General features: G+C 43.5%; 1 protein-coding gene across 1 annotated transcript; it reads left to right on the forward strand.

Annotated features, from left to right (window-relative positions):
* Positions 1-1635: 1635 nt before the first annotated feature.
* LOC122544016 (uncharacterized) lies at positions 1636-4859 on the forward strand. Its single transcript, XM_087983606.1, has 2 exons — positions 1636-1681; positions 3955-4859. Exons 1-2 carry the CDS (start codon positions 1636-1638, stop codon positions 4857-4859), a joined length of 951 nt encoding a protein of 316 aa, XP_087839732.1.
* Positions 4860-26386: the final 21527 nt, after the last annotated feature.

The following is a 26386-nucleotide window of genomic DNA, read 5'->3' on the forward strand; positions in this document are numbered from 1 at the left end:
GGGCAGATTTAAAGTGATTTGCAAATGAGATGTGACCAGAAAACTTTTCATGCAATGAATGGCTCAATTCTGGAACCAAGGCTTGGAAGTAGGAGGCAGAGTTAATTTAGCACACCAGATGGTTTAACGTGTTTATTTGAATGCAAACAATGTGTAAGGGTATGTGGAAGAGACAGAGGAATGACAATCAGTCTGCTTGGAGAGTCAGTGCATTACTGATTGTTGTAAATGGCCACTACAGTATAAACACTAGTGTGATCACGCAGCATTGCCCTTTGATGAGAAGGGAATTGCCCGTCACTGCCCACTCTGGTGTTTCCTTTCTTCCTGGTGGTGGAAATTGAATAAAGTTTGGTCCTCCCATTGTCTTTCACTGTGTCTCACCCCTGCCCACACACAACATGGGTGCTGGGGAAAATCTAAGCATTGTCGCAGTAACAAAGAACATATTACAAATTTTTTTTTTAAATACGGTAAAAGAAAAAGGATATAAAAAAGAAAAAATAAAAAAAGGAGAAAAAAAGAAAAGAAACAGGGAAAGGAGGATAAAAGAGGGAAGAAAAGGGGAAAAAAAAAACACTTGTGTGATTCTGTCATTCTCTGAGGCGGAATGACCATATGATTTATCAATCGACTGATAATTTAGGGTTATTTTTAGTTTTGGGCGACTGAGTAAATCGTGAGATTTTAGAACAATTGTGTGTTCCAATTTACTCCAGATGCCTATTTTCCTCAGTTTCAATGGCAGATAAGCGTCAGGGATGTTTGCTCCAATATCAGACAGCTGTACTTGTTTCCAGATTTTATTTCAATCAGGTCCCTGCAAGGGAAAATGGAAAATAATGTGAGATCTACTTGCAATCTTAAATACAATATACAAATCAAAATCGCCTCAAATATTTTTCTTTATTCAGAAGATTTGTTGACCAGCACTTATTGACCTTCACTAGCAGACATGTAGAAGTTGTTGGCAAAACGTTGTCTTGAAATGCTACAGTCCGTTGTGTGTAGGTGCCCCCACATTGCCGTTTTGGAAGGGGCTTTAGGAATTTGGCTCTGTTATGAGAAAGGAATGGCTGAACATTTTCAGGTCAGAATGGTGAGTGGCTGGGGAGGAAGTTGCAAGTGGTGATGTTCCCATGTATCTGCCACCCTTGTCCTTTTGGAACAGAATTTATATAAGTCTAGAAGGTACTGTCAGAAGAATGTTCCTTCTGCGGTGCATGTTGTAGATGGTGTTGTTGCTAAGCATCGGCACTGAAGGGAGTGAACATTTATGGATTTGGTAGCAATCGAGTGTACTGCTCAGGCGTGGGTAGTGTCAGGTTTCTTAAACACTATTGAAGTTGTGCTCGTCCAAGAATTTGGAGAATATTCTGCCACATTCTAGAATATTCTACCACATTCTGAAAACAGTCCACATCATAGAAGAGGATGTACTGGAGGTCGTGAAAGGCATAAAGGTAGATAAATCCCTGGAACCCAATCAACTATATCCCAGGAGATTGTGGTAAGCTAAGGGAGAAATTGTAGGGCTCCCAGCAAAGGGATTGGTTTCATCTCCAGCCACTGGTGGAATGGTGGAAGACTGGAGGGTGTTTAATGTTGTGCTTTTATTTTTTAAAAGTCCGCAACATGAACCCTGGGAACCAAAGACTGGTGAGCCTGATGTCAGTGCTGGGTAAGTTGTTAAGGGGATTCTGAAAGTTCAGACTTACATTCATTTGGAAGGGCAAGGACAGATTAGTCAGCTTTGTGCATGGGGAATTGCATCACACAAAGTTGGTTGAGTTAGAATTAGAATCCCTACAGTGTGGGAACAGGCCCTTTGGCCCAACCGAAACTCCGAAGAGTAACCCACCCAGACCCATTCCTCTACCATCCTATATTTACCCCTGACTAATGCACCACGACTACACATCCCTGAACACTATGGGCAATTTAATGTGGCCAATCCACCCTAACCTGCACATTTTTGGATTGAGGGAGGAATCTGGGGCACCCGGAGGAAACCCACGCAGACACGGGGAGAATGTGCAAACTCCACACAGACAGTTGCCCGATGCGAGAATCAAACTTGTGTCCCTGGCGCTGTGAGGCAGCACGAATCCACCATACTACGCTAAAGTTTTCTGAGAACATGACAAAGATGATAGTTGAGGGCAGAGGGACAGATGTTGTCCACATGAACTTTAGCAGGGCCTTTGGCAAGGTTAGTAAAGCTAAATCACATCAGATCCAGGGACACCTTGCCAATTGGATACAAAATTCGCTTGCTGGCAGGAGATACAGGGTATTAGTGGAGGGTTGTTTTTTGGACTGGAAGCCTGTGACCACTGGTGTTCCTAAAGAGATCGGTGTTCATTCCACTGTCATTTTTGATGTATATAAATGATTTGGATGAGAATTTAGGAGGCATGGTTAGTAAGTTTGTGCATGACAACAAAATTGGATGCAAAGTGAAGTGTGAGAATGTGAGGAAGATTATCTAAGAGTATGATAAGAATTGATCAATTGGGCCAATTGGCTGAGGAGTGGCTGATGGCGTTTCATTTGGATAAATGGCTGGTGTTGCATTTTGGTGAGACAAACAAGGGTAGGACTTACACAGTAATGGTAGGGCCCTGGGTAGTGTTGTGGAACAGAGAGACACAAGGGATTCCGGTACAGAGATCCTTAAAAGTGGCATCACAGGTAAAAGTGCAGTTAAAAAGGCATTTGTTACATTTATCTTCATTAGTCAGAGTACTGAGTACAGCGGTTGGGACATTATGTTGCAGCTGTGAAGGACATTGGTGAGGCGACGTTTGGAGTACTGCATACAGTTCTGGTTGCCCTGAATTCAGAGACCAGGGAGGACTGACATCGTTGTTACCATGACTGGGGTTGGCGCGGTGGGGGGAGGGGGCAGTGTGACTTCTAAGGAGAGGCTGCATGGAATCATAGTATTACAGTGCAGAGTCTGCACTAACTTTCCAAAATGAATCCAACCCAGACCCAGCCTATTTGCATGACCCCAAATTTATCATTGTTAACCCTTTGGGCTTGCACAATCCTGGACACTACGGGCAATTTAGCATGGCCAATTCACCTAAACCTGCGCATCTTTGGATTATGGGAGCAGACCAGACCATCTGATACAAATCCATGCAGACACAGGGAGCATGTGCAAACTCCATACAGTCATCCAAAGCTGGAACTGAATCCGGGATCCCTGGAACTTTAAGGTAATTTTATTCCATCCTTTAGATATTGTAGCAGTTTGATACAACTGAGCTATCTCATAGGGTAGTTCAGAGTCAAGCATTCAAGAGTAACAATGCCTAAGGTAAAATTCCTGAAACAGGTGACCAAGAATAATTTTATGATCTTTATTAGACCCTCACATCATGCTATAGGTTTTAAATTAGTTATCGCTGTGACGAGATTCTCAAACTCTTTCCCCAGAGCTTTACCTTGTCTCTGAATTTCTCAGCAAAGAACACACTACACCATTGTTTACCATCCATCCATGATAATCTTAATGTTTTCTTTTCCATTTCTGATTAATAGTTTAATATTCATATTGTACATGAAGCGATGCAAGGAACTGTCACTGTCTCTTGCAGTGTTTTTTGCATATAGTTGAGGCAACACTAACTGGGTGCAGTGTGAAACTAGCTGCTGATTGAGTGAGTACGTATGAAGTGGTGCTACATGCAAATCCAATTCAATCAGATTAACTGACCTTTTTTATCAAGAGGTAATCTGATTTAGGATATAATGTAAATGCAAAGGTTGCTTTAAAAAGGAATCAGGAGAGCCAAGATGTTGGAATGTAAAGCATTAATGTGCAAAATTACCCGAAGCAAAAGGAAGCTAGCATTGTTTGGATCTAAAGAATAGAAATTAATTCCCAAACTGATCATCCATGTGTTATTAGCATATTCACTATGTTATTCTCTGTTTTTGCAGGCAATCTGGTGGCGATTGTGACTCTCTCCCGTGGAAAATGCGGTCTTTCTAATTGTATCACACGTTACCTGGTTGCTATGGCAGTGGCAGATCTATTCGTGATAATATTTGATGTCATATTTTATGAGATTAACAGGATATATTTTTCCTATTCATTTTTGGACTATACACCCGTTTGTAGTCTTAATATTGCCCTGCTTTTCACAGCCATTGATTGTTCTGTCTGGCTAACTGTTACTTTCACCTTTGATAGATTGATTGCCATTCGCTGCCAAAAGGTGAGGGAAAGGTATTGCACTGAAAGAACCGCGACCATAATTATAGCCACTGTGTTTGTATTGAGCATCATAGAAAACATTCCAATCTATTTTGAGAATGAACACCAGGAAATCATTGACAATATAAAGTGGTTCTGCAGTGTAAAATCAAACCTTTCAAATTTACCGATATGGGTAGCATACTTCTTCTTTGACATTACCTTAACCCCATTTCTACCATTTGTATTGATCGTGCTGCTGAATGCTTTGACCGTACAGCACATTATCCAGGCCAATGATGTTAGGAAAGGACTCCGAGGAAGCAAAAACTGTGATGATCCTAATGACCGAGAGATGGAGAATCGGAGGAAATCGATCATATTATTGCTGGCTATCTCCACCTGCTTTATACTCTTATGGATGACAACTTTTGTACATTTCATTTGTACACAATTTGCCGGCATTCAGTTTATGCTTACAGATTACAGTGACCCCTTTGCCATCATGGAACATACTGGATACATGCTGCAGCGTTTGAGTTCCTGCACAAACACCATTATTTATGCAGTGGCACAGTCTAGGTTCAGAGAAGAATTGAAGAAAATTGTTAAATATCCTTTTACTTTGATTAAGTTTGCTACTTCATAATTCTAAAATGAAATGGCACCCAATCTCAGAAGTTATCCAACATAGAATAAAATATGTTCTCTGAATCCATTGATGAGTTGTCGTTCTCTCTCTCTCTCTCCTTTCTAATTCTCCTTCTCAATATCATTCTCCCTCTTACCCTCCCTACCTATCTTTGCCTGCGCATGTGTGTGTCTGAGTGTGTCTGTGTGTGTGTGCACGTGTGTCTGCGTGTGCGTTCATGTGAGCTTGTGTGCATGTGCGTGCATGTATGGGGGGGGGTGGTGTGCATGTGCATGCACGTCTGTGTGTGTGTCTGTGTGTGTATGCAGTTTCTGCCCAGTATTCATTCATCCTAACTGTCATCACATTGAACTAAAATAAGTTGTTCTACCCACCATTAAAATAAATCAATGTATTCAAAATGCAGTGGCTGAAAATCATTTTAATAACTTTCACAATTATGTGAAAATTTTATTTAATGTAAGATTTGATATTTGTCTTTAACCTAACCCAGTATTTGGTTTGGCAGTATGGATTTATGTTCACGTGTGTATGCATGAATGTGTGCACATGTCCTTTTCTCAGTTTGAGTCTGTGCACATGCCTGCACGTATCTCAGAGAGTATGCGCATACATTGCCTATCTGTTTGCGTATGTGTGAGTGATTGTGTATGTGTGTGATTATGTATATATATGTGTGTGTGTGTGTGTGTATCTGCAAATGTGTGTATATATCAGTCTCCCTATGCTCACACGTCAGTTTGTCACTGTGTGAGTGCACATGCCTGTGAATGCATGCACCGATGTGTCTGTGTAGATTTGTTAGTGCGTGTGTCTGTGGATGTGTGTGTGTGTGTGTGTGTGTGTGTCTACTCATATGTTCGTATGATATCTGTGACTGAGTGGCAGGTTTTGAAATGCATTGAAACATGAACGATGACTGTCTCCACAATGTTTTTACATAATTTATTACTACAAATTACCTCAAGAATTACTCCCATCTCATTTTGATCCATGGCCTTGTTTTCCAAGACCTGTAACAATTTTGATCCAAATGCACATCTTTTTTCACAGAATTAACATAACTCCCTCTCTTTTTGACATAAGCTTATTCAAATATCAGGTTTTCTGATTGCTGTCTTGTGAGAAAAAAAGCCTTACCTCACATTCTCACCGATAGTACCCAATTCCATTTTGCACTTCAGCGTAAGTTTTAAATTGAAATTACTTTGTGTTTGATTATTTACAATTATATTGCAATATGTTGAGTCGAGAAGCAATCTGCGTTGTACTTCTTGGCACAGTTGAGTGTGCTGTAAGGCAGGAAAGACTCTCAGGCTGATCACTTGAAACTGGCATCTACTGTGTGATTCTCAGGCAATGCAACTCCTCGTTGCACTGCTTTCCCTACTGAAAGTACGTTCTCAACAAAAAAACGTTTCACGACACACAATCTGATGGAAGCATCTGTTATGGAGTTCTAAATTCGCCACTAAGTCTCCGCAAAGTCACACACTTGGCTGATATTTTCAGACAAGTGTGCTGTTTGTTTTGAGTCTCTACTTTTGAATGCCGTTGGCAGACTTTGAGAATCAATCATTTACCCACTCTGCTGTGTGTTATTTTAAGGCTTTCATGGTTACTTGTGCCTGTGTTTCGGTTTGATGAACGCTGGCCATCATGATAATCCCAAAACATGTTCAGTGGTTGGGGGGGGCGGGGAAGGGGTTGGAGATATTGGAGGTTTTGGCGTGTTTAAAGGGGACAAATCCCCCGATCTGAATGAGTTGTATCTTCGGTGACTGCGGGCAATGAGGGAGGAAATCACAGTGGCACTGACACAAATTTTTAATCCCTGCCTGGCCACAGGAGAGGTGTCAGAGGATAGGAGGAAAGCTAATATGTTTCCACTTTTCAAGAAAGATAGTAGAGAAAGACCCGTGAGTCTGACACCTGTGCTCAGATAACTGTTGGAAAAAGCTCTGAAAAAGAGAATTAACTTCCATTTAAAAGATTAGATTAGATTACTTACAGCGTGGAAACAGACCCTTCGGCCCAACAAGTCCACACCGACCCAGATCCATTCCCCTACACCTAACACTATGGGCAATTTAGCACGGCCAATTCACCTAACCTGCATATTCTTGGATTGCGGGAGAAAACCGGAGCACCCGGAGGAAACCCACGCCGACCCGGGGAGAATGTGCAAACTCTACACAGACAGTCGCCTGACCCGGGAATTGAACCCAGGTCCCTGGCGCTGTGAGGCAACAGTGCTGACCACTGTGCCACTGTGCCACCATAAGCGAGGCAAGGTTTGATCAGGGAATCAGATTGTCTTAGTCAGAAAGAGATCATACCTAAAAATCCTGTTTGCATTTCCTCTCGAGGGCAATCACATGTGTAGGTGGAAGTACTCCAGGTGATGTACTTTATATGGATATCAGCAAAGTTGTTCATGATGTCCCACATGTGAAACTGATAAAGAAGGTAAAAGCAGATGATCACTTGGCAAGTTGGATCCTAAAATGGCTTCGAGAGATGAGACAGAGGGTGATGGTGAAAAGCTGTGACTGGAAGCCAATGCTATACTGCAGGGATTAGTGTGAAATACAGGACAAAAGCAGATTTAAAGTATTAAATGTGACTTTGCTTTTTCTCCTTTAAGCACCAATTAACAATTTCATAGAATCCCTACAATGTGGAAACAGGTCCTTCGGCCCAACAAGTCCACACCGACCCAACCACCCCAGGCCCCTTCCCCTAACCAATTCTCTACATTTACTCTTGTCTAATGCACCTGACCTACACATCCCTTAACACTATAGACAATTTAGCATGGCCAATTTATACTACCCTGCACATCTTTGGATTGTGGGAGGAAACCGGAGCACCCGGAGGAAACCCATGCAGACACGGGGAGAATGAGAAACTCCACACAGTCACCCGAGGCTGGAATCGAACCCGAGCCCCTGGTGCTGTGAGGCAACAGTGCTACCCACTGAGTCACCACATGGGAAATAAAATCATGACAGGACATTTTACAAAGATTTTTGTTAAATTGGAAGGAAATGACAGAATACCTGGGATCACAAATAAATAAATTGATCCTCACAGCAATGAAATATAGCTTCATAACACACACCATCTATTCAGCACTACATGAAGTGCTAAAATAATTTTTAGATCATCTGTAAATGAGAACTGTCAAGTAAATAAGAGGTGAACCCACTGCACTTACCTGAATATTCTCACGAGTTGTGAATCACAACTAAGGAACCCTTTGAGTTTAATTATTTTCGAATCAATCACTTCAGAGACATTATTACACACCTCTGCAGCAGATGGGACTTGAACCAGAGAACTATTAACACAGCAGCAGTAACACTGCCGCTGTGAACTGCAGTCCCATAACCCTGTGAGTTTAATTAATAATGACCTCTATTTCTTGATAAATCTATCCACAGTCTGTTGTTCATTCATACAGAACTTAAAAGATCACAAGACCTTTTCATGAAAGATAAAACATTTCGTTATCTGATATTCTGTGGCATAGCCTTCAAGCTGAATGAAACATGTCCCTGATGTCAGCATAAACTATACAATCTATCTCTGAAAAAAATTAACAGCAATGATTTGGACGTTGGGTGATGTTTTTGCTGATCACCACATCAATTGTCTTTCACAGACATTTCCATTATGAAACCGGACATGAAGTTTACCTGTTTTTGTTGATTCATCCCTAATTATGAAGAAAGTGGATTTTTGCGGTTAATGTTATAAGGGCAGTATTGCGCTTGCAAGAGCTGGCAGGAAAGTACATGGAGATTTGGAGAAGGCTTGACAGAGGCAGTTCGATGATGTGAAGTGTTTCTCATCATCTCTGGGTGCTTACTCAAAACTCTACTACTCGCGTAGCAACGTCTATTAAAAAGATGAATAGAATCCATTTTGTCCAATTTAGTTGGGTCGGGTTTTTTCCCAATTCCAAAATCGGGGCGAGTTTATTCATATGGATTAGAGTCATTGAAGGCTACAGCACAGAAAAGGCCTTTCAGGCCATCGAGTCTGCGCCAGTCAAATGCAAACATGTAACTATTCGAATCATGTTTTCCAGCACTTAGTCTACTGCCTTTCAAGTGTATATCTAAATGCTTCTAAGATGTCATGAACGATTCTACGTCTATCAATCTTACACACAATGAATTCCAATTGCCACCACCCTCTGGATTTTCTCTCTCATTTCCCCTCAAAACCTACTGCCCTTTACTTTAAATCTATGCTCCTAATCATTAGCCTTTCCACCAAGGGGAAAATGTCTTTCCTGTCGACTCTATCTATGCCACTCATAATTTTATACATCTAAATCATGTCTCACCTTTGCTTCCAGTTAATCGATTATCCACCATAACTAAACCTCTCCAGCTCACTAACATCTTGGTCTAGGTCTCCAATGCCATCACACCCATCTGATAATGTGTATTCCAGAACTGTGCACAGTACTCCAGCTGTGGTGTTAGCTAATGGTTTGTACAGTTCCAGCATAACCTCTTAAAGGAAAGGCTTTGAAGGAAAAGGTGGTGAAATCAGCAGTGATACCTTATTGCATGGACTGTAAACATTGCAAACCCATACTCGAGGAAATAAAGGCATTTAAATGATCGTCGACAATGGTGGGCGGCACGGTGGCACAGTGGTTAGCACTGCTGCCTCACAGCGCCAGAGACCCAGGTTCAACTCTATGTGGAGTTTGCACATTCTCCCCGTGTCTGCTTGGGTTTCCTCCGGGTGCTCCGGTTTCCTCCCACAATCCAAAAATGTGCAGGTTAGGTGAATTGGCCATGCTAAATTGCCCGTAGTGTTAGGTGAAGGGGTAAACATAGGTGTATGGGTCTGGGTGGTATACGCTTCGGCGGGTCGGTGTGGACTTGTTGGGCCGAAGGGCCTGTTTCCACACTGTAAGTAATCTAATCTAATCTAATGCAATTATTATTTATGAATACAATTACAACGGTCATATTGTCCTTTGCTAAAAAGTTATATGTTGCATTTATACTATGCCAAATGTGTGTTCCCAAATAGAAACAAGGGCTATCTTTAAGTTTAAAAAAATTGTGATGAGATGATATGGAATATGAAACTGAGACTGGGGTTTAAACTAACTCTGCAGGGGCTTGGGAACATAGACTGTAGCTTTAGGGTGCAGGACCTGGAGTGTAGGGAGGTTAGGAACATGGCATCAATCTCAAAGGAGGGTGCTTGTAAACAGGAAAGTGGCTTGAAGTGTGTATACTTCAATGCAAGAAGTATACGAAATAAGGTAGGTGAACTTGCAGCGTGGGTTGGTACCTGGGGTTTCGATGTTGTGGCTATTACGGAGACATGGGTAGAACAGGGACAGGATTGGCTGTTGCAGGTTCCAGGGTTTAAATGTTTTAGTAGGGTCAGAGGTGGGGGTAAAAGAGGGGGAGGTGTGGCATTGCTTGTCAAAGATAGTATTACAGCGGTGGAAAGGACGATGGATGAAGACTCGCCATTTGAGGTAGTTTGGGCTGAGGTTAGGAATAGGAAAGGTGAAGTCACCCTGTTAGGAGTTTTTTACAGGCCTCCTAATAGTTCTAGAAACGTAGAAGAAATGATTGCGAGGATGATTCAGAAGAAGAGTGAAAGTAATAGGGTGGTTGTTATGGGGGACTTTAACTTTCCAGATATTGACTGGGAAAGCTATAGCTCGAGTTCGTTAGATGGGTCGGTGTTTGTCCAATGTGTGCAGGAGGGTTTCCTGACACAATATGTAGACAGGCCAACAAGAGGTGAGGCCATACTGGATTTGGTTCTGGGTAACGAACCAGGCCAGGTGTTAGAATTAGAGGTAGGTGAGCACTTTGGGGACAGTGACCACAATTTGGTGACTTTCACTCTAGTGATGGACAGGGATAAGTGTGCACTGCAGGGCAAGAGTTATAGCTGGGGGCAGGGAAATTATGATGCGGTGAGGCCTGACTTAGGATGTGTGGATTGGAAAAGTAGGCTTCAAGGCAAGGGCGTAATTGATATGTGGAGCTTGTTCAAGGAGCAACTATTGAGTGTCCTTGATAAGCATGTACCTGTCAGGCAGGGAGGAAAGGGTCGTGTGAGGGAGCCGTGGTTTAATAAGGAATTGGAATCCCTTGTTAAATGGAAGAGGGCGGCCTATGTAAAGATAAGGCGTGAAGGTTCAATTGGGGCAATTGAGAGTTATAAGGTAGACAGGAAGGATCTGAAGAGAGAGCAGAGAGCAGCAAGGAGGGGACATGAAAAGTCCTTAGTTGGTAGGATTAGGGAAAACCCAAAGACTTTCTATAGGTATGTCAGGAATAAAAGAATGACTAGGGTAGGAATAGGTCCAGTCAAGGATAGTAGTGGGAAGTTGAGTGTGGAGGCTGAAGAGATTGGGGAGACACTGAATGAATACTTTTCGTCAGTATTCACTCACGAACAGGACATTGTTGCCGATGTGAATACTGAGTCACAATTAAGTAGAATGGACGGCTTTGAGGTATGTAGGGAAGAGGTGTTGGAAATCCTGGAAAGGGTGAAAATAGATAAGTCCCCTGGGCCTGATGGCATTTATCCTAGGATTCTCTGGGAAGCAAGGGAGGAGATTGCAGAGCCATTGGCCTTGATTTTTATGTCCTCGTTGTCTACAGGAGTAGTGCCAGAAGACTGGAGGCTAGCAAATGTGGTTCCCTTGTTCAAGAAGGGGAGTAGGGATAACCCTAGTAACTATAGGCCGGTGAGTCTCACTACTGTTGTGGGCAAAGTCTTAGAGAGAATTGTAAGGGATAGGATTTATGAACATCTGGATAGGAATAATGTGATCAAGGACAGTCAGCATGGTTTTGTGAAGGGCAGGTCGTGCCTCACAAACCTTATTGAATTCTTTGAGAAGGTGACTAAGGAGGTGGACGAGGGGAAAGCGGTAGATGTGGTGTATATGGATTTTAGTAAGGCATTTGATAAGGTTCCCCATGGTAGGCTACTGCAAAAAATACGGAGGTATGGCATTGAGGGTGAGTTGGAGGTTTGGATTAGGAATTGGCTGGCTGGAAGAAGACAGAGGGTAGTAGCTGATGGTAAAGGTTCATCTTGGAGTGCAGTTACTAGCGGTGTTCCACAAGGATCTGTTTTTGGACCATTGCTGTTTGTCATTTTTATAAATGACCTGGAGGAGGGGCTAGAAGGTTGGGTGAGCAAGTTTGCAGATGATACGAAAGTCGGTGGAGTTGTTGACAGTGAGGAAGGATGTGTCAGGTTACAGCGGGATATAGATAAGCTGCAGAGCTGGGCAGAAAGGTGGCAAATGGAGTTCAATGTAGCTAAGTGTGAGGTGATTCACTTTGGTAAGAGTAACAAAAAGATGGGGTACTGGGCTAATGGTTGGATACTTGGTAGTGTGGATGAGCAGAGGGATCTTGGTGTCCATGTACACAGATCTCTGAAAGTTGCCACCCAGGTAAATAGTGCGGTGAAGAAGGCATATGGTGTACTGGCTTTTATTAGTAGAGGAATTGAGTTCCGGAGTCCTGAGGTCATGTTGCAGTTGTATAAGACTCTGGTGCGGCCGCATCTGGAGTATTGTGAGCAGTTTTGATCAACATACTATAGGAAGGATGTGGAGGCATTGGAACGGGTGCAGAGGAGGTTTACCAGGATGTTGCCTGGTATGGTAGGAAGATCGTATGAGGAAAGGCTGAGGCACTTGGGGCTGTTTTCATTGGAGAAAAGAAGGTTTAGGGGTGACTTGATAGAGGTGTACAAGATGATTAGGGGTTTAGATAGGGTTGACTATGAGAACCTTTTTCCACGTATGGAGTCAGCTATTACGAGGGCCATAGCTTTAAATTAAGGGGTAGTAGGTATAGGACAGATGTTAGGGGTAGATTCTTTACTCAGCGAGTTGTGAGTTCATGGAATGCCCTGCCAGTAGCAGTGGTGGACTCTCCCTCTTTATGGGCATTTAAGCGGGCATTGGATAGGCATATGGAGGATAGTGGGCTAGTGTAGGTTAGGTGGGCTTGGATCGGCGCAACATCGAGGGCCAAAGGGCCTGTACTGCGCTGTATTCTTCTATGTTCTATGTTCTATGAGACTCAATGACCATCTACATCAGGCTGCAGCCACAATCTTGTCCCTTCCTGCCCACTATTTAAAAGTCGTTCATCAGAATCACACAACAACAGTGTGGGAGCTAGTCCAGCTCAGCTAATTCTCGCAAGACCACCTTCCTTCCAAGTGATAGGAAGGACGAGGCCAGCATTTTTTAATCAGTATGTTACTGACTTTCTTATCCCGTAAATATATTTTTTTTTCAGGTTCTCACTGTAAATACGGTGTTAATACATTCATGCTGTGGACTGGTCAAAAATATTACAGAATCAGCACTGTTGAACAGCTGAGGATCTTGGGATTTTATTCATTACAGTTTAGAAGGTCGAGGGGAGATCTGATAGAAATTATTTCACCACAGGAAAGGACATCACCAACCATAGGAAACTCAAACATATAAACAGAAAGCGGCTACACCACCAGTGCTTCATCTGGAGGCTCACTGAAGATGTAACCTAGTATGGCGATGAAACGTCTGAAAATAAACCTACCTTCCAGCTCAGCTGGAAAACCTACATCCAGAACCTCAACCTGAGCTACAGATCTTCTCAAAACCCGCTATTCATAAATTCATGATCTTGCAAGGAATTAAAGGCTATGGGGAGAGTGTGGGTAAGAGGAATTGAAATGCCCATCAGCCATGATTAAATGGTGGGTTGGACTCGATGGGCCAAATGGCCTCACTTCCACTCCTATGTCTTACAGTCTTATGGAAACTTCATTTTCCAGCTGTTCAGTCAGATTTCATGCTGACTCAGTCAGAGGCAGAGACCAGGAGTCTTGGAGGCTTTTGATCTTGACAACACTGACATGAACTGGTTTGGACAGGCCCCTGGGCAGGCACTGGAGCCCAAGCTTGAAGATATAGGCTCAGAACCGATTTACTTCATTCAAAGATCTTTCAAGCAACATTTTATTTCCTTGGATATGGTTAACCTGAGGACAGAGGACTCCGCCATCTATTATTGTGAGAGACAGATCAACACATTCACATGGGTGGTTGAGTCAACTGCTGGGGACCAGGAATCGTGCTGGCAGAGAGGTTTGCTAGTGTCATCCAAGAGGGTTGAAACCAATGTGGCAGGGGAATGGAGGTCATCTTGTGGAAGTATTGATGGCAAGGTGCCATTCAGTCAGGTCTAATAGGAAGAACCTTGGCATCTCTTCCAGGGAAGTTGGGACCTGTACAAGAAGGATAAGTTGTACCTAAACTGGAGGGGCACTCATATACTCACAGGGAGGTTTGCTCGTGCTTCCAGAAGTGTTTACATTGGTAGGGCGGGGGTAGGAAAGAGAGCAAAAGAACAGCAAGTGTGGGAGAAGGTCAACATTAAGTCAAGAAAGTGGAATCGACAAAACAGGCTGGGCCAGGTGAATGAACACGGCAGGATGGGTGGTCTGAAGTGCACCGGTGTTTATGTTATTGCAAGGATTTCAATAAGTAAGGCAGATGAGCTTAGAGTATAGGTTAGTACATGGAACTGCAAAGTTGTTGACATTCCAGAAACTTGGTTGAGAGAAGAGTAGGACGGACACTTCAACAATCCGTGGTTTAGATGTTCTATGTCAAGAGTGTTATGCTGGAAAAGTACAGCATGTCAGGCAGCATCCAAGGAGCAGGAGAATCGACGTTTCAGGAATCTCGATGAAGGGCTTTTGCCCGAAACATCGATCCTCCTGCTCCTCGGATGCTGCGTGAATTGCTGTGCTTTTCCAGCACCACACTCTCGACTCTGATCTCTCGCATCTGCAGTCCTCGCTATCTTCTACTTTAGACGTTCTGTGCCAGATAGAGAAGTGTGCAAAAGCGGTGAGGGATTTGCATTACTGATTAAGGAGTATATCATATTTGGAGTAAGGGAGAACATCTCGGAGGACTCATCCAGCAAGGCCATGTGGGTAAAAGGCAGGAATAACAAAGATGTAGTCACTGTACTGGGGTCATACTATAGACCTTCCAATAGTCAGTGGGAGACAGAGGGACACATTAAGGAAATATCTAATACCAACAGCATTGTTGTAATTGGTTATTTTATCTTCACAAGTATTGAAGGGAACTCCCTTAGTATCAAGGGATTAGATGGGGCAGAAGTTTATTGGAGTATCCAGGAGGGTTTCTTGAAACTCCAAGTGGGGAAAGGATCATGGTGGACCTTGTATTGGAAATGACCCTGGCCAAGTGATCCAACTTTCAAGTGGCAGAGTATTTTGGGGACAGTGAACAGCCATTGACAAAGTACCTCACAGCAAGCTGATACAAAAAAAAAGGAATTCATGTGGGAAGAGCTGGCAAGATGGATATAGCACTGACTTTATTGTAGCGGATAGAGAGAAGCAGCAGTGGAAGGGGTGATTTCTGACTGGTGATCTGTGCCCAGTGGATGTTCTGCTGGGGCCCCTGCTCGTTGTAACACGTATAAATGATTTGGAGGAGATTATCGGTGGCCTGATTAGGAAATTTGCAGTTGACACAAATATCGCAGATAGTGAGGAAGATTGCTCGAGAATACAGCAGGATATAGACACACTGAGGACCTGGGTGGAGAAATAACAGATGGAGTTTAATCTGGACAGCTGTGAGATGATGCGTTTTGGAAAATCTAATGTCGGAGGAAAGTAGACAGTAAATGTTAGTAGTTCCATCGGGATATAGACATACATTTCTAGTCCAAAGTTCCCTGCAAAACAAGTGGATAAAGTGGTCAAGGAGGCCTAGCGAATGCCAAAGAGAAATTGACAAGTAATGTTGCAGCTGTACACACTTTTAGTTCGGCCACCTTTGGAATATTGTGTGCAGTTCCGTTCACCACACTACAAGAAGGAATTGGAGGTTTGGGAGAAACAGTTTACCAGGATGTTGCCTGGTTGGAAGGTTTGAGCTAGAATTAAATATTAGAATTAGATTTTAGTGTCAGGTGTACTCAAGTATGGTAATACGGTGAAAAGCGTAGAAGGTCACCATTCTGCGGTGCCACCTTTGTTACAAAAGCAGAATTGTCGAAAAAAGGACAACAGGAGAATTCAAAGAAACAGAACCAAAAGGATTGAGAAACATTCAGGTGTGTGGAATGCTCAGCAGCCTGCGAGTCTCACGTGGATACACACCGGGCGGAGCCGCCTTCCTGCAGCCGCTGTCAACCCAGCCTGGGCAGTATCGCCAGGCACCACCCCATACCAGTGGGAAGCTGCAGCCATTTCATCCTCATTCAGTCGGATCTCGCTGCTGTGCCAGTGACCCCTCGCATGCAAAGGCTTTGAAAGGTAAAAGAGGGGGAAAAAAGCGAAAGGGGGAAAAAGAAAGGGCTCAGGAGCCCAAATGCAGGCCCTGCTGTTCCACCACCATCTCGGATGATTGAGGAGAGATTGGAGAGCTGGAGCTATGATCAGACATTGGACAATGGTGGTTGGTTTCCACTTGAACGCTGAAGGATGAGGGGTAACGTGATACAGGTTCATACTGTTATGGGAGGCTCAGAGAGAATGGATATTTGGAGTGTTTTTTTTTCCCAAGGTTAGAAATGTCAGTTACAAAATGACATAGGTTTATGTTGAAAGGGATGAAATTTAAAGGCGATGTGATGTTACAGATTGTAGTAAGCTGCTGCCAAAAGAGGTGGTGGAGGCAGGTGCAGTAGCAACATGTAAGAAGTGTGCTGACAGATATATGAAAAGGCAGGGAATGGGGGGTATGGATCACGCAGAAGGAAAGGTTTTTTTAGCTCAGAAAGACAGTCATGGTGGGCTGGAAGTCATGTTCCTGTGGTATACTGTTCCTTGTTCTTTGTGGTTGGATTATGTAAAGCTTTAAGATAATCATGGATAAGGATCAGAGCGGCCCTCAAATGTAACCGCCAAATTAGGGGAAAGCTAATTGCATCAAAATTAGACAGGAACTAGAGACATTCGATTGGGGGCGGCTTTAGGAGGGTAAAGCCGCCCCCCAATCTGAGCCTTGGAAGCCTTTGAAAGGCCTGTTTACCCAACTTCAGGTGTTCCTTTGCGGAAATAATAAAAGGATGGCAAGATGCCAAACCTTTTATCCCGAGGGATATCGAAACTTCAGTCAAGGAGAAAAAGGAAGAATATGTGAGATTCGGGAGACTGACGTCGAGGAGCATGGAGGAAGCAGGACAGAGAAATAAGGAGCCACATAACGTCCTTGACAGGTCGGGTTAAGGAGAAACTTAATGTGTGAAGCTCAAGCAGGCGATCGAGGTCCTTAATGAACTATTTCACATCGGTATTCACCAAGAATAAGGACATAACTAATAGCAAGATGAAGAAGGGGCACCTTAATATTGTAGGGCAAATCGATATCAAGGAGGATTTGTTGTGTGTCTTGGAAAATATGAAGGTGGTTAAGCCTCCAGACCCTGATGGGATCTATCCAAAGATACTAAAGGAGGCACGACGGATATTGCTCGGGTCTTGACAGAGTCCTCTGTCTCCTCTTTAGTCAAGGTCAAGATGACAGAGGATTGGATAGTGAATGTTGTTCTTTAGTTTTAAAAAAGGGAGCAGAAATGATAGCACTGCATCAGCAGTCGGGAAATTATTGGAAAAGACTTTGAGGTGCAGTATTTGGAAAAGAAGGGACTTATTGGGGATTGTCCCGCACGGCTTCACGGGGACAAGGTCTTGTCTCACAAATTGGATTGAGCTTTATTGTGGAAGTGACAAAAATAATCGACAAGGACAGGGCAGTGGATGCTGTCGACATGGATGTTACTAAAACATTGGACAAGGTCCATCATGGTCGGGATCCAATCAGAAGATTGGGTCACATGTGATCCGCTGTGAGGTGGTGAGCTGGATACAAAATTGGTTTAGTCACAGAGGACTGGGTGTCGTTGCGGAACGTATTTCTGACTGAAGATGTGTGGCCGGTGGTGTTCCAAATGTCACTGCTGGGGCCTCTGTTGTCTGTAACATGTATATACAATTGATTTTGATGAAATGTAGGTGGACTGATTAATAATATTGCAGATAACACAATAGAGAGTGATAGGTACTTGGAGTACAAAGTGGACTGAAGACTTAGCTCTCAGTGAGAAACAAGCAGAGTACCTTCCCCCAGAGCAGGATGCTAACCGTGTCCGAGTAGGAGGTGCGAAACGGCAAGATTTTCTGTCAGGTTCGATACAGTGGATTGAATAAGATTAGTGTCGGGCTAGTGTCATTTGAAGAGGAATTGGGGAAGGCATTGTGGGAGGGTGGACAACCGTTGGTAATTAAACAATATATCTTCAAGTTGTTTTAAAAACACTGGATAATCAAGTCTAGGATTGCATATATTTCAGGTCTTCACCTTAGACTTTGTGTTGTACATGCATCTCTGGTCTCTATGTCAGGATGTAAGTTTGCTCGCTGAGCTGGAAGGTTCGTTTTTAGACGTTTCATCACCATAATAGGTAACATAATCAGTGAGCTTCTGGGTGAAATACTGGTATTATGACTCACTTTCTGCTTATGTGTTTAGGTTTCCTTGGTTTGGTGAAGTCATTTCCTGCGGTGATGCTATTTCCTTTTTTTTCTCAGAGGGTGCGAAGTGAGGCCCAAGTCGATGTGTTTGTTGGTAGAGGTCCGGTTTGAATGTCATACTTCAAGAGACAGACACGATAATTCTTTGAAGTATACATTCATAGAGTCATAGTCATAGAGATGTACAGCACTGAAACAGACCCTTTGGTCCAACACGTCCATACCGACCAGATATCCCAAAAACCAATCTGGTCCCACCTGCCAGCACCCAACCCACCCAAATGCCTTCTAACTGTTGCAATTGTACCAGTCTCCACCACTTCCTCTGGCAGCTCATTCCATACACGTACCACCCTCTGTGTGAAAAAGTTGCCCCTTAGGTCTCTTATATATCTTTACCTTCTCACCCTAAACCTATGCCCTCTGGTTCTGGACTCCCCCACCCCAGGGTAAATACTTTGTCTGTTTACCTTATCCTTGCCTCTCATAATTTTGTAAACCTCTATCAGGTCACCCCTCAGCCGACGATGTTCCAGGGAAAGCAGCCCCAGCCTGTTCAACATCTCCCTATAGCTCAAATCCTCCAACCCTGGCAACATCCTAGTATGTCTTTTCTGAACCCTTTCAAGTTTCACAACATCTTTCTGCTAGGAAGGAGATGAGAATTGCACGCAATATTCCAACAGTGGCCTAACCAATGTCTTGTACAGCCGCAACATGACCTCCCAACTCCTGTACGATAAAGGAAAGCGTACCAAACGCCTTCTTCACTATCCTACCGACCTGTGACTCCACTTTCATGGAGCTGTGAAGCTGCACTCTAAGGTCCCTTTGTTTAGCAACACTCCCTCGGACCTTACCATTAAGTATATAAGTCCTGCTAAGATTTGCTTTCCCAAAATGCTCTATCAACAAACACATCGACTTGGACCCCATTTACCACCATCTGAGAAAAAGTACAGGAAATGACATCACCACAGAAAATGACATCACCAACCCAAGGAAACCCATACACATAAATAGAAAGTGGGTCATAACACCAGCGCTTTACCGGAGGCTCACTGATGAACTTTCCAACTCAGCGAGCAAGCTTACATCCAGAACCTCAAACTGAGCTACAAATCTTCTCAAAACTCGCTGTCTCTATCTCACTTTCGGTGTACCTCCAGGCTTGAACAATACCAGAGCAGGAGAGAAGTTGCAAATTCTATAAGAATGATATGAGTATTAACATTAGAACCAAAGAAATAACTCCCCTCCTTTTCTCTGCAAAAGGAAACGCTGAAGTTGGACTTCAACATTTTAAAAAACTCAATCAATACATGAGGTCCTGTACATAATACGATCAATAAAACACCCAGCAGGAAATTCAGAATCAGCTAAATTATTCAAATTGTGAGCAGAATCTGTAACTTGAGGATAAACAAAGCACCCAGCGTTATTGATGACAGCTCTACAATCACTCCCTTTAACCACCGAATCACCTTCGGAACAATATTTGCCACCTAAGATTCACTGCAGAAATTCACCAAGGTCATTTCCCTAATATTTTCTAAACCCCCTAACCGTGACCATATGAAAGGTAATACATTGGAACACCACCATCAGCAACTTCATCTCCATGCCACACATCTCTCTGACTTGGAAACATATTGCTACTGCGCCAAAATCACCTCCAAATAGACTGCAACTGTTCAAGAAGGCAGCTCACACGCTTCTCGGGAGCAAATACCAATGGCCATTGAGTGCTGGTCCAGCCAGTGAAGACCATATGCTCTGAATGAATAAAAGAAATGATTAACAAAACAAAAAGCAAATGCATTCAGGAAGAATGAGAACAGAAAATAGTGCATGTATTCGGCAGTTCACACAGAACGAGTAATATAATTATAATTTCAGTTTTGTGACGTTTCATTAGGCCTGACCCAGACCAGAAATGTTTAGTTGTTATTGCTTTTTACAGATACTGAGGAGGATCCTGACAAGCTTTATCAGCAGAACAAACATTTCGACAGAAGCATGGTTGAGCGGGGCTGAGTTCTACTGCGTGGTGATGCAGCAGGATATGCCCAGACCTCTCAGAGCTTCGCTCCACAGGCAGGAAACTGAGCGGACGGCTGAAACAAAACAAACTGGTCACTTTATCGAGTTCAGGCCGTTGTCGGGTGTCAGTATCCTCTACAGCGCTCTAATGGGCTGTTTCCTTAACACACTTACCATCGAAAACTCCTGGAGCCAGAGATTATGCATTTAATAGGAAGCAGATCAGTAAATAATGGAGAAAGCACGAGAAAATATAAGCGGGGTTTGAAGAGGCTATTGTGCAGCATAAGCATCAGCGCAAGCTGAACAGAGCTGCTATCTCCGCCTGCCTTTGCATTTATCCTTGTTATTTGAGAATGTGACTTCAAAGAAGTTTTGGGATTTGCATGTTAATAACTGAAACCTGCAGCTCATTCTAAAAGATGAAAGACTTAACAACAATCCAGGTTTGTTCAATATATCATTTCAGCTGTATGACACTGTAACCTTTTGCTGTAAATTCTGTGTCTTATGATCCTGCTTCACAACCACCTGATGAAGGAGCAGCGCTCTGAAAGCTAGTGCTTCCAAATAAACCTGTTGGACTATAACCTGGTGTTGTGCAATTTTTACCTTTGTCCATCCCTATCCAACGCCAGCTATTCCACAGCTTTGCATTTTGTCAACTTACTGTTATCAGTGAGGAGAATTGCTGCTCTCTGGTGTAGCCAGAAAGCAGGTGGACCTAAACTTGGAAATAAAACAGATGAATGCCATGTTTAAGCACTGGCTTCACTTTGCCCAGAGTTCACCTGTCTATTGAGACTTTTTCTCTCCTGCAGTAGTGGAACCGTCTGTGTTTGTCCTTCTGCCCTCGCCAGAAGAAGACTCTCACAGGCTCATCTCTCTCTCTCAGCTGCTCAAGGTTTCTACCCCTGGGAGAATTTCATCGGATAGCCCACTAATGCCAAGCCAGTGAATCCCAGAAACTACAGAAACCCCGAGGTGACGACGGAGAACGACAGTAGTTCCTTCTTCATGCACAGATTGTTCTCCACACCAGCAGAGGAATGGGCGAAAGGAGCTTTTCATTCCTGCGTGGTGGCACACGAAGGAATCCCCCCTGAAAATCATCAACAGAAGGTTCATAAATGCAGCGGTAAATCGAGTTTTGCAATCATTTCCCTTTCTTTTGTGGACACTCAATTCTTGTCAAACAGATGTGTTCCATTGCATTTATAAATAATATTATGCTTCTTAAATAGCATCAAGTACATTGCAAAGCATTTTCTTCCACTGATGTGCAAATACACAGTTGCTAACTGAATTCGAAACCCCCAAGTTTTCCACGGGAGACTTTTGTTTACCTGAAATATCTATCATTGTCAGGGTTCAGGTCTGTACAGCCAACATTCCCAGCTCAGGGGCGTGACGGATTAAAGAAACATTGAATGCATTTGATTACAATAGATATCAAAATAATTTTAACGGCTTCCTCCCTCAAAAGCTGAAATCCAAAAAGGCTACTTTTTGGACAAATAAAACACAAACATATTCTGCTTCTTTTAACAAAAAAGTTCACTCGTGGCACTCCTGGGAATGGGCTTCATTGTCCATTCCAATATATTCATTGGAATTCAGAAGAATGAGGAGGGATCTTATAGGAACATATAAAATTGTGAAGGGAGTTGGTAAGATGGAAGTAGAGAGGATGTTTCTACTGGCGGGTGAAACTAGGACAAGGGGGGGGGGGAGGGGGGGCATAGCCTCAAAGTTAGGGGGAGCAGATTTAGGACTGAGTTGAGTAACTTCTTCACCTCAACAGTTGTAAATCTACAGAATTCCCTGCCCAGTGAAGACGCTACTTCAGTAAACATTTTTAAAGCTAAGATAGATATTTTTGAACAATAAAGGAAGGAAGGGATGTGGTGAGAGGCTGGCTAAGTGCAGCTGAGGCCATGAAAAGATCAGCCATGATCTTATTGAATGGCCGAGCGGGCTCAAAGAGCCAGACGGCCTCCTCCTCCTCCCTGCTCTTATGTTCTGTTGTTGTTCATTGATGCTTTTGAGAACGACTACATTCACGTGTTGTAGAGAGACTGACAATACTGTTAAGGGAAACGTTTTGACCCACTGAAAGTGAAGGAATGGTGATATCTGTTCAAGTCGGGATGATGAGTGACTTAGAGAGGAACTTTCAGGTGGTGTGTGCATCAGAACGTATGAGCTAGGAGCAGGAGTAGGCCATCTGGCCCTTTGAGCCTGCTCAGCCATGCAATATTATCATGGTGGCACAGTGGTTAGCACTACTGCCTCCTAGCGCCTGGGATCTGGGTTCAATTCCAGCCTCAGGTGACTGTCTGTGTGGAGGTTGCACATTCTCCCCGTGTCCATGTGGGTTTGCTCCGGTTTTCTCCCACAATGCAAAGATGTACGGTTCAGGTGAATTGGCCATGCTCAATTGCCCATAGTGTTAGGTGCATTAGTCAGGAGTGAATATAGTGTGTGGGTTTCGCTTTAGAGGGTCAGTTGGGACGCAGGGCCTGTTTCCATACTGTAGGGAATCTAATCATTGCTGACCTTTCCATGGACTGTGCAAACACAAATACTCACAAGTGTCAACCAGAAGCAGACAAGGGATGTATTTGGTTTTCACAAACACGTGCGCTCATAGACACACATGAAAGTGCATGAAACTCCATCATTCACACCCAGTGCTAAAACTCACTCACACAAAACTATTGTCACCAAAGAAGCATTTTTATGATCTGATTCACACATCTTTATTGAGTTCTTTGCGAAGGTGACCAAACAGGTAGATGAGAGGAAACCGGTTGATGTGGTGTATATGGAATGCAAGGCGTTCGATAAGGTTCCCCACAGTAGGCTATTGTACAAAATACGGAGGAATGGGATTGTGGGAGATATAGCAGTTTGGATCAGTAATTGGCTTGCTAAAAGAAGACAGAGGGTGGTGGTTGATGGGAAATGTTCACCCTGGAATCCAGTTACCAGTGGTGTACCGCAAGGTTCAGTGTTGGGTCCACTGCTGTTCGTCATTTTTATAAATGACCTGGATGCGGGCGTAGAAGGGTGGGTTAGTAAATTTGCAGATGCCACTAAGGTCGGCAGAGTTGTGGATAGTGACGAAGGATGTTGTAGGTTACAGAGAGACATAGATAAGGTGCAGAGCTGGGCTGAGAGGTGGCAAATGGAGTTTAATGCGGACAAGTGTGAGGTGATTCATTTTGGTCAGAGCAACCGGAATGCAAAGTGCTGGGCTAATGGTAAGATTCTTGGTAGTGTAGATGAGCAGAGAGATCTTGGTGTCCATGTACACAGATCCTCGAAAGTTGCCACCCAGGTTGACAGGGTTGTTAAGAAGGCATACAGTGTTTAAGCTTTTATTAATAGAGGGATCGAGTTCCGGAACCATTAGGTTATGCTGCAGCTGTACAAAATTCTGGTGCAGCTGCCCTTGGAGTATTGTGTACAGTTCTGGTCACCGCATTATAAGAAGGATGTGGAAGCTTTGGAATGGGTGCAAAGGAGATTTACTAGGATGTTGCCTGGTATGAAGGGAAGGTCTTACGAGGAAAGGCTGAGGGACTTGAGGCTGCTTTAGTTAGAGAGACAAAGATTGAGAGATGACTTAATAGAGACATACAAGATAATCAGAGGGTTGATAGGGTGGACAGGGAGATACTTTTTCCAAGTATGGTGATGGCGAGCACGAGGAGGCATAGCTTTAAATTGAGGGGTGATAGATATAGGACAGATGTCAGAGGAAGTTTCTTTACTCAGAGAGTAGTAGGGGTATGGAATGCTTTGCCTGCAACAGTAGTAGATTTGCCAACTTTAAGTACATTTAAGTCGTCATTGGGCAAGCATATAGATGTACATGGAATAGTGTTGGTTAGATGCGCTTCAGATTGGTATGACAGGTCTATGTTCTATCATATGGAGAAGCAATGGCAGGGGAATACCGAAACAAGAGACAAATGATACAAAAATATCAAATATCAATAACAACTTTGCCAAAACCAAATGTCCAAGGATTTTTTGAATGGACGCTGCTGGCAATAATTGCCTCTGTCAACATTTGTGGGAACATATTGTTTTATTGAATCGCATAGTGGTCCTGCTAACACGTTGACAGAACTTTCTCAGTTCAATGTCCTTGATGATGCCCCCCACATTTCCATACAAGGAAAATGTTGGGGACTCATATCAAACGTGTGCCAGGCTGCAGCTATGCACTTCTGGCATATGTTAGCGGAGGGATGTGATGGCACTGGGAAGGGAAGGGAGGAAATTTATCAGGATGTTGCCTGGTCTGCAGAGTTTTGATTATGAAGACAGATTAGATATATTGGAGTTGTTTTCCCTGGAAATGAGAAGACTGAAGGGTGACCGTAATTGAAATTGATAAAACTACCAGGGACATCAACAAGGAAGACAGGAAGAGGCATTGGGGTGGAGCGATCATAGAGTCATAGAGTCCTACAGCATGGAGACAGGACCTTTGGCCCAAACTGGTCCATGCTGACCAAACTGTCCATCGATGCTGACCCCATTTCCCTGCACTTGGCCCATATCCTTCTAAACCTTTCCTTTCCATGTACTTGTCTGAATGCCTTTTAAATGTTGTTAATGTATTGGCCTCAACCACTTCCACTGGCAGCTCATTCCATATGCGTACCACCATCTGCGTAAAACGTTTGCCCCTCAGGTTCCTTTTTATTCTTTCCTCTCTTGCCTTAAACTGATGCCCTCTTGTCCTCAATTCCCCAGCCTTGGGAAAAAGACCAAGTGCATTCACCCTATCCATGCCTCTCCTGATCTTCTCCACTTCTATAGAATCACCCCTCAGTCTCCTACGCTCTAAAGAAAACTGTCCTAGCTTGTCCAACCTCTCCCTATAACTCAGACCCTTGCATCCCGGCAACATCCTTGTAAATTTTGTCTGCACCCGTTCCAATTTAATAACTTCCTTCCTATAGCAAGGTGACCAAAACTGAACACAATAATCGAAGTGATCGGGGAGCATAGATTTAAGGAAAGAGGCAGGAGGTTTAGACATGATGTGAGGGTTTATTTAATGCCCTGAGGATAGTGGGAATCTGAAATTCACTGTACGGTTGGTTGGAGCAGAAAGCCTCATAACATTGAAGAGGTATTTAAATGTGCACTTGCTACACCAAGGCCTACAAGGCCATGGGACAAGAATGAGAAAATTGGCATCAAATAGCTCGATGCTTATTTTTGACCTGTTTAGGCTGTAGACCTCTCTGACTCAAAAAACATAACGGTTGGAAATTCATATCCAACATCTTATACAGAACTTCAGTGAGCCCACACCGTGAGTATTGTGTGCAGTTTTGGTCTCCTAGTCTGAGAAGGGACTTTGATTGAGTCCAGCGAAGGCTCACCAGACTGATTCCCAGGATGGGAGGACTGACATATGAGGATCAACTGGACTTGGATTCGCTGGAATTTAGGAGAATAAGGGAGCGGGTAGATCTCAGAGAAAATATAAAATCCTGATGGGACCGGGCAGGCTAGACGCAAGGTGTTCCCAATGTTGGGGAAGGACAGAACAACGGCTCTCAGTCTAAGAATAAGGGGTAAGCCATTCAGGGCTGAGATGAGGAAGAACTTCTTCCCCCAAAGAGTTGTAAACCTGAGGAATTCTCTCCTATGCAAGAGGGAGCTGGATGTTGCACCTGCCTATAAAGGGATCAAAGGGTATGGGGAGAGGGTAGGAATGGGATACTAGGATTGCTTGAACAGCCGTTATCGTATTGAATGGTTGGGCAGGATCGAAGGGCCGAATGGCCTACTCCTGCACTTACTTTCTATGTTCACTAGCACTAACTGCTAACTACAAAACA

Source organism: Chiloscyllium plagiosum, unplaced genomic scaffold (assembly GCF_037043375.1).
Source record: "Chiloscyllium plagiosum isolate Xiang-an unplaced genomic scaffold, Cpla_swu_hap1 HiC_scaffold_46, whole genome shotgun sequence".
Lineage (NCBI taxonomy): Eukaryota > Metazoa > Chordata > Chondrichthyes > Orectolobiformes > Hemiscylliidae > Chiloscyllium > Chiloscyllium plagiosum.

Coding starts and splice junctions, on each gene's coding strand:
- LOC122544016 (XM_087983606.1), top strand. CDS start 1,636: ATGAACCCTGGGAACCAAAGACTGGTGAGCCTGATGTCAGTGCTGG. Junction 1,682..3,954: donor GAGCCTGATGTCAGTGCTGG/GTAAGTTGTTAA, acceptor CTGTTTTTGCAG/GCAATCTGGTGGCGATTGTG.